General features: G+C 30.0%; 1 protein-coding gene across 1 annotated transcript; it reads left to right on the top strand.

The window, feature by feature from the left end:
• The first annotated feature begins 3,821 nt into the window (after positions 1 to 3,821).
• LOC107460709 (protein kinase STUNTED) lies at positions 3,822 to 8,137 on the top strand. Its single transcript, XM_016079097.3, has 10 exons — positions 3,822 to 4,424; positions 4,524 to 4,621; positions 4,854 to 5,106; positions 5,195 to 5,860; positions 5,946 to 6,194; positions 6,285 to 6,448; positions 6,543 to 6,622; positions 6,739 to 6,886; positions 6,978 to 7,127; positions 7,472 to 8,137. Exons 1-10 carry the CDS (start codon positions 4,265 to 4,267, stop codon positions 7,712 to 7,714), a joined length of 2,211 nt encoding a protein of 736 aa, XP_015934583.1. The 5' UTR covers positions 3,822 to 4,264; the 3' UTR covers positions 7,715 to 8,137.
• The last annotated feature ends 1,441 nt before the right edge of the window (positions 8,138 to 9,578 follow it).

Raw genomic sequence — 9,578 nt, 5'->3', positions numbered from 1 at the left:
AGTATAAAATTTTTTACTGTGTATCAAATTAAACTTTTAATGTTTATCTTATGTTTTTTAATATACTATTTTTTTACAATATTCTCAATTAATATCTTTAAATAGAGTCGTGTAAGAACAAAAAAGTGCCGTCCTACGCATGCATGCACCATGCTTATAGAAGTAAGGGCCAAATATATATGCCATTTTATTACATTATTCACCAATCATTACCTTGTTTTAATATATCTTCTTTTTTTTTTCAGAATTTATTTATGGAAAAAAGTAGTAGTTAAGAAATAATTCTACTAGAAAATTTATTGAAAGCTTCAATATTTTCAATCTCCAATATTACTAATAAAAGTGAAATAAAATGAAAATATTTTTTTCTATTTAGGCTTTTTATTTCTTTATTAATTAATATTAGGAATACTTTTGTAATAAGTAAATTCTATCTATATTGAATTATATATAGTATTTTAAGACTTTCTAGAAAATTCGGTCCTTATATATATATATTAAGTTGAATTATACAAATTAAAAGTATAGTTATATATATATATACTTCTTCAATTACTTTCTGATTTTTTCTTTTTTACCGCTTTTTCAAACATGATAAGATAACAACATGATTTAGTAGACCTAATAATTCTAATAAAGTCTCTTGCCATAACGATGATACATACTTTATATCTAGGTTTGTGGAATTCATACTTTAACTTTTGTAAAATGCAAAGTGAATGTATTGCACGTCATAAAAAAGAGTAAGTGTATGACATCAAAATTAAGAAGAAAAAAAAACTGTCTGAATTTCCATTGAATGGAATAAATAAAAATAAATGTCAAGAATAATGGCGTAGGACAATGAAAAAGACAATGGAGCTGCCATTTTAAATCACACTCAACTTGAAAAACAAAATAATAATAATTATTATAACAGGAGTGATAATGTGGTTATGTATTATTTATCCAAACTTCCAAAGCATACACATGATTCAGAAGGAAAGCATATTAAGACAGCAACATATTTAAATCCGACATAAGCAAATTATATAGCCGCCATTTGCAATTTGTTATTGACCATATTCAGGTCGCCAAAAATTGTTGACCCAAATAAAAATGTGAGACTGATTGGTAAAATATTTTTGTAAATTCTCTTTTAAATTTGAGGATACTTCGATTTTAGTGGAGAAAAATACTAGAGAGTCTTTAAAATTTGTTATTGTTGCAGTTAGTTATTAATATTTAAAAATATGATATAAAATATATAATAATAAAAAATAATAAATTTTAATAATTTTTTAATAAAGTTCTTTAATTAGTGAATACAGTTAAAGTAAAATAGAGAGTACAATATTTTTTAGAAAATAATATGCTATTAGACTGAAAATAAATTAGTAGATTTTGAATTTAATATTTTTTCTTTAAATGTATATACAATCAATTTAATTTTTTAAAAAAGATTAAGTGATTAGTAAAATATCTTTTTAAATGTCAATAATTTATATAAAACATAAATAATGAAGATTAAAATTTTTTAATTAATAAAAATACAGTATTTCTTACTTAATAGTTATTAAAGAATATTTAAAAATAAGTATCCATATAGATAATATTATGATAAAAAGTATCTTGTAATAAATAATGAAAATTATTCTTTTTATAATAAAAAATATTAAATAAGAAAATATCTTTACAATACGCATTTTTCTATAAAATTAAAGCTTTTCGAACAGTTGTTTGTACTTTTTAAAAATTCAAACTCCTCATTTTGTATTTGGTAAATTAAAATGATCATGTATTTAGGCTTATTTTGGTAAAGCTTTTATTTTTTAAAAAAAGCTTATAAAAACTCGTTTTTAAAAGATAATTTTTTAAAAGTTATAACATTTATGTTTGGTAAATCAAATTAAAAATAACTTTTACTAAACACAAGCAACAACAATTGTGTTTGGTAAAATAGTTTTTAAAATTTAAAAATACTATAATAGACATAAATGCAAGCATTAAATTTGAAAATTAGTTAACATATGAAGTTGTATTAGACTTTTAAATTTTGAAAAACACAAGTCAACTTTGAAAAGCTTTATCTTAAGGCTTAGCTTGGTAAAACTTTTTCAAGAGGTGTTTGTGCTTTTAAAAAGCACACGTATCTCATTTTGCATTTGGTAAATTAAAAAGTCCAATTGCTTGTGTTTGCGACTTTTAAAAGTTATGGGTGTTTTTGAAAGCACCTAAGCGAGAGCTTTTCAAAGCTAGCTTGTGCTTATCAAATTTTATTTATTTTTTCGTACATATTTCTCGCTATTATATTGCCATTGAAATCCTCATATATTTCTAATTTCTCAATCTAACTTTCACAAATTCTAACATAGTCTTCATATATTTTTATTTTTCATCCTAATCTTTACAAATTTCAACATAAATACATCTCTATCACGTATAAGGAATGAACTTTATCTATTTATATTATTTTTTTGTGCGTTATTTTTGTATTTTTTCAATAGATCTATGATGTTTGTTTGTTTTTTATCTGTTATTTGAAATGTGAAGAGATTGACTTGATTTATGAAAACCAAGAATAAAATTTTCTTTACATGAACATTAGTCAAAATTATAATAACAACATGTATATACATATGTAAACATAGATATATAATCATAAGAGTAATTTATTTGAATATGTGTCCCACCATTTTTATGATCGGTAAAGGTGAGCCAATATATAAAATAAATTTTTATTTTAAAATTATTTTATTTTAAAATATTATATAAAATTTTAAAGAATTTAAAAAAAGAAATTATTTTTCGTTATAAACATGTTTATTATAATTTTTTTAAGTTTTAAAACCAAACATAATTGTGGTACCTGTATTTATTAAAAGTCATTTTTAATTTGAATTTACCAAATGCAAGTGCTGCAGTTCTTAAAAAGCTGTCTCTTAAAAGACAGTTTTCATAAGTTACTTTCAAAAAGTAAAAGCTTTACCAAACCAAGTCTAGTTGCTTTCAAAAGTACTCTGATCTCAAACACAAACACATCGTCTTTTTTATTTACCAAACACAACATGAGGAGCTTGAGCCTCTTCGAAAATCTTTACCAAGCCTTATGCTTCCAACTTTTAAAAGATTGGAGTACTTTTGAAAGCACATAGAATATAACATTTTAAAGTTGGTTTGTGCTTTTCAAAATTTAAAAGTCTAATATAATCTCATATGTTAACTAATTTTTAAATTTAATACCTATATTTATGTTTATTATAGTATTTTTAAAGTTTAAAAACTATTTTAACAAATACAATTACTGCTTATTATGTTTATTAAAAATTATTTTTAATTTGATTTATCAAACATAAATACTATCACTTATAAAAAACCATCATTTAAAAATTAATTTTTATAAACTATTTTTAAAATATAAAAATTTTACCAAACTAAACCTTAAACACACTCATCCCCTAATTTTCGTTTTCAAAAAAAAATCCCAGTTCATATATCATTATTGATAAAAAAGGAATTTTGAGTGTTTATGAAATATTAATATTTTAATACTTTTAACCGGTAATTTTAATTATAAAAAATATATAATATATTAATCAAAATTAATAGTTAAAATTATTAAAACAATAATGATATTTTAAAAACATTTAAAAAATTTCAATTGACAAAGCTACTAAACATTTTTAAAAGTATAACATATTTATGGGTTAAATATTCTTAATTAAAACAACTAACACACGGAAACTTGAGCAAAATGAATATGATATGAATATTATTATATTATTATGTGGTAACAAATTTTACCTACCTACCTGATTTGAAGGCAAATCAAAATCGTGGGTTTTCAAAATTAATCAAATAATAAGTTGACCCCTCCTTAATTCCAAAACACAGCAATTAGAATTAGATTAAGATTGAAGTGAAGGTTGGAATTAGGTCCAACGTTAGTGTTCTTAATCTACAACCACAATTACAAGGGGAGAGAGGGCTCCACTGGTCAAATTAGAGAAACCACAACATCAGCATCAAATTCATGTTCGTGTCTTGCTGCAAAAGCCACACAAAGAGGGTAGTAATCATGGTTTTTCACTGATTGAACCAAGAACCAAATCAAACCAAACCAAACAACCAAAAACCAACGACTGTTAGAGTCTCAACGCTCTCGTTTGTTTTTTCAATCATATATGAATGTGAATTGTGATGTGAGACACTCAATTCAACTAATGAACTGAACTCGCTCAACTATATTGTTGTTGTACTGCGAGAACAAGGGAGGAGGAAGGAAATGATGACGTGTCCGGTGGAGGGAGGTGGCTCCGGCGGGAGGACGGTGGTGGTTGGGGTGAAATTGGATTCTCCGAGCAAGGAGCTTCTTACGTGGGCATTGGTCAAAGTTTCTCAGTCTGGTGATACTGTTGTTGCTCTGCATGTTCTTGATCAACATGGTAAGCCATCAACAAAAAGAAGAGATTTTTTTTTTAAATTCTGTGGGGAATTTTTTATTTTGAGTTGCGAAATCTGAAATGGGGTGGTTTTGGTTGTAGAAATTGTGAATAAAGATGGGAAATCGTCGTTGCTTTCGCTTGTGAAGGCCTTTGATCCTGTTCTAGCTGTTTATGAAGGTTTCTGCAATTTGAAACAGGTATGTTTTCTCTGTTTCTTCAGTCTCTTTGTTAAAAGAGAATGCAACGACATGCAAAATTTGAAACTTTGCAAAGACTAGTTCTAAATTCTACCCACTTTTTGTGCTCTTGAATTTTGATTCCTTACTGGAAATAAACAGAGTTTAAATTTTCAATTTTTGTAATTTGAATTATTTTTTTAGACCTGAATTGTGAGGAAATTTTAAGATTCTTTTGGTGGGGATGGTTCAGGTGGATCTCAAGCTCAAAATTTGCCGTGGTTCATCAGTGAAGAAGATTTTGGTCAGGGAAGCCATTGCTTATTCTGCAACTCATCTTGTGCTGGGAACATGCCATGGTCACCATAAAATCCGGTCATCCACCTCTGTGGCTAAGTACTGTGCCAAGAAGTTGTCTAAGGACTGTTGTGTTCTTGCTGTTAACAATGGGAAAGTTGTCTTCAAGAGTGATGGCTTGCCGGATACGGCTGCCCCCGACTCACAAGGTTTCACAATTTTTTCTGTATTTGAGTTTTGATTGAGGTGAATTTCATGGAATTTGTGTTGAATTCTCAACCATGGAAGTTTTTTCAGGTCACAGAAATGGTTTGCTTGGTTCAATTCACTGGAAAATCAGTAAGAGTACAAAAGTGCTAAGTGATGAGAGTGCAGAGAGTGATGCTGGCAAGAGTACTGGCCAATTTTCCGATCACAGTTTGGCGAAGATTTTAATGGATACTACTGAGTTTGATAGAAAAGATAGCTGCTCGGTTTGTGATCCAATCCTGGCATTGCCGCCTCCAGACTCTTGCCACCAATCTGCAGAAGAAGAATCTTGCAGTGATCGTGGTTGTGATAATTCCTTGGCTATAGTGCCTGTTCCGACCATGGATGCCGCACCACCTGAATTGAAACCAGGCTGGCCACTACTTCACCAGAGAATCTCATCAGAAACTCAGTTTCCTGATAGACTATCGGCACGCCAGATCTCTGTGGTCCAGTGGGCAATGAGGTTGCCTAGTAGGAATCTTTCATATGCTTCGGATCAAGATCGTAAGCCTCAAGATGAATCTGTGCCTTTGGATAGTGAAACTGGTGCTGTTGTTCCAGTAGATTATGGAATAGTGACTGTTTCTTTGCCTGAACCGAACTCAAAAAGTATTCCTCTTGAATTGGCCAGCCTTCATGAGAAATACTCGTCAAGTTGCAGATTGTTCGAGTACCAAGAACTTGTATCAGCAACATCAAATTTCTTGCCTGGTTGGTTTTCTACATATTTCAACTGATCTTGGTTTATCTAAAACTGCTTTTGTATTTAACATGGTTATCAATATATGATTTTCAGAGAACTTGATTGGGAAAGGAGGAAGTAGTGAGGTTTATAGAGGGTGCCTTCCTGATGGACAGGAACTTGCAGTGAAGATCCTAAAGCCTTCTGATGAGGTTTTAAAGGAGTTTCTTCTTGAAATAGAAATTATCACTACCTTGAATCATAAAAACATTATATCTCTTCTTGGATTCTGCTTTGAGAATGGGAATCTTCTTCTTGTCTATGATTTATTATCAAGAGGAAGCCTTGAAGAAAACCTTCATGGTACACACAAACATGTGTCCTAAAACTTTCACTTTTTCAAGTGTCCTGTTTAACTTTCTATTTACTTGGTTCTTTTCCATGCCAATATAGGAAGTAAGAAAAATTCTCTTGTGTTTGGTTGGAATGAGAGATATAAGGTTGCGATGGGTGTTGCCGAGGCTTTGGATTATCTGCACTGCAAAGGTGATCAGCCTGTGATCCATCGCGATGTAAAATCATCAAATGTATTATTATCTGAGGATTTTGAACCCAAGGTATTTCATACATCTTTTGGTTGTTCATTTTCAAAGTTCGAACTATTTGTGTATTAATCAATCCTCATGTTGTTCTGGTTGCTTTTCTATTCAGCTCTCTGATTTTGGACTTGCTAAATGGGCATCAACTTCATCATCACAGATAACTTGCACAGATGTTGCTGGAACCTTTGGGTTTGTACTTTCATGTCCATCATAATAAGTGAATTACTAATATCACTTGTATTCTTATCTCTATATAACAATGAATTTAGATATTCCTGAGTTATGAATTACACTTGTTTATGCAGCTACCTGGCTCCTGAATACTTCATGTATGGCAAAGTACATGATAAGATCGACGTCTATGCTTTCGGTGTCGTGCTCCTTGAGCTTCTTTCAGGAAGGAAGCCCATAAGTGGTGATTTTCCAAAAGGTCAAGAGAGTCTTATCATGTGGGTATGTGTCTCTGAACCATATGTAGAATCTTGCATTATCCTAATTTATGTATTATGGAAAAGGATAATGAAAAAAAAAATTATTTTTGCAGGCAAGTCCACTTCTAGATAGTGGAAAAGTGTTGCAACTGTTAGATCCCACTTTGGGCGATAACTATGATCATGAGGAGATGGAAAGAATGGTCTTAGCAGCCACACTTTGTTTAAGGCGTGCTCCGAGAGCTAGGCCTAAAATGAGCCTTGTAAGTGGTCCATAATTTACTTTGTAGCAAGTGGGAAAATGTTTGTTGAACGAGAAAGTATAAAGAACTAACTTTAGTTAGTCAGCATTAGCTAACTTTAGTATTTAGGGTTATAATTTAGGATTTAAGGTTAAAGAGGTATGATTTAGCATTAGCTAACTTTGCTGCATATGGGATGTTTTTGGTTCCATGGACAATGACTTGACTTTTGTTTGTTTGTTGGCTTATCCGAAATCATGTGCCTGAATTCTTATAGCATACACCTTATTGACTTTATCTTCATGTTTGCTTGCTTGTTGAATCAATTCTTGTTGGAAAACTCATTTGTTCTGCTTGGACCACAGATTTCTAAGCTCCTTCATGGTGATGCTGATGTAATCAAGTGGGCAAGGTCGGAAATTAATGTGAAGAAAGCACCGGAAATGCTTGAAGATGAAGCGTGTCCACCGAGCAACCTGCAGTCACATCTTAACCTTGCACTCCTTGATGTGGAAGATGACTTGCTCTCCATGTGTAGTGTCGAGCAGCACGTCTCTTTGGAGGACTACTTGAGAGGCCGGTGGAGCCGCTCCTCGAGCTTTGACTGAGAAAAGCAAGCTACTAGCAAATTCTCTGCTAGTAGAAGAAGTTGCAGCTCTATTCTTTTGTCTTAGTCAATTGTAGATAAACTTTTTCTATCCGTGAGTTCATCCTCTTTGGGATTTTTCATCAAACAGGTTTAGGACGAGAGGTTGTTTTGTATGTGTGTGCCCTCCTCCTAGACTTTAGCATTTGTTGGGTGAGACTCCTATTTTTTATTTCTAAATGGGGTAACGCTTTAGTGCTAGGTCTCAATTGGATCGAGTTTTGTATTGGATGATGTGAACAAGTTGCACATCAGAGCATAAGCGTCATTGCTGTGTCTCTTAATAAAGCAATATGATGAAAAAGGAGAATGTAACTCAAAATATTTTGAAAATTTGATAGTTGATGCAGCCATGCAGGAAGTACTATTCAGTATTTTGTGGATATATTACTTTGACCTACTGCAACAAATTTATGTAGTTTGAGTGGTCACCCGTCTCCTTAAATAAATATGAAAATTTGAATTTTGTCTTAAATAAGTATCAAAAATTTGAATTTTGTCTTGTATGTTGTATGTGTAGTAGCTAGTAATTTACTAAGTGTGTGTTTGAATTCATATTGGTCAAATTAGAGTTTGAATGAAAATGATTTTATAGAATTAATTTTGGGTAGGAGTAAGTTTGTGCTAATATAATTTATGTTTGACAATTTTTACTAAAATTGATTTTGATAAAATAAATATTATTTGGATAATATTAGTTAAAATCACTTTTAAATAAATAAATAAAATAACATATTTTTAGTACTATTTTTAAGTATTTTTAATAATATTATTTTTATTATTATTTTAGGTTTTAATTTATTACTAGTTATATTTTTATTATTATTTATAATTAATTTTTTATTTAATTTATCATTTTTAATAGGAACAATAATACATATTATAAAAAATTAAAATAGTAAACAATACACAAAAATTAGAATAATTGTTTTAATACTGTCAATATTTTTATTTAGAAAAAATTAGAGTGAATATCCTATCCGATCCCTGATAATTATCTCGAAAGGACAATAAGGCCTCAAGAAAAAAAATACCCAACCCATCTTTTTTTTGGACTGATTAGTCCTTATACAAAAAAATAACATTGACTTTTTTTGGTACAGGGGTTAATCAGTCCCATAAAAATAAATCTTAGAGGCCGGGTTGGTATTTTTTTGTCAAGAGCCTCTTTGTCTTTTGAGGTAATTGTCATGGGGCTATTTTGGGTTTTTTCTATGAAAAGAACCAATAATAACTCGCAACAAACCTAAACGTAAACGTAAAAGTTATAATTTCTTACTTCTAGTGAATGAGCTTTTAGGATGCAAAATCACGTTTAGAAAAGAAAAGTTGCCAGACATAGACATAAAAAAATAACGTTCAAAGCACTTAAACACATTTTTATTCTCTCGAACGTGTTTCACAAATACACCTTAAATAGTTTTTGATTTGTCGAGTTGCAACATACTGTGAAAAAAATACACTGTTTGATCAAATGGGGCCATTGTCCATCAAATGAATTTGGATCTTATAAAGTTTGAATTTTTATTTAAGAGGATAAAGTGTGATCTCTCATCCTTAAATAGTTTCTTTTTTATATTTTTTCTTGATCCCACCTATAAAATAAATGGTGAGAAATCACACTTTACTCTCTAGAGTAAAATTTAAAATTTAGAAGATCTAAATTCTCATCAAATATGGCAGGATACTAATGGATAGAGTAAAAATTAGAGTTCAAAGACCTTGTACATGTAGTAATTCATTGGCCAACAACGAATTTTTTTAATTTTTAGTGTTTATTTAAATGTCATTAAACTGATAAAAAATAATGTTTTTAATAAAAAATA

Source organism: Arachis duranensis, chromosome 8, assembly GCF_000817695.3.
Source record: "Arachis duranensis cultivar V14167 chromosome 8, aradu.V14167.gnm2.J7QH, whole genome shotgun sequence".
In the NCBI taxonomy this organism is placed as follows: domain Eukaryota; kingdom Viridiplantae; phylum Streptophyta; class Magnoliopsida; order Fabales; family Fabaceae; genus Arachis; species Arachis duranensis.
Note: the sequence above shows the minus strand (reverse complement) of the source record. Positions and strands in the feature narration are given on the sequence as shown.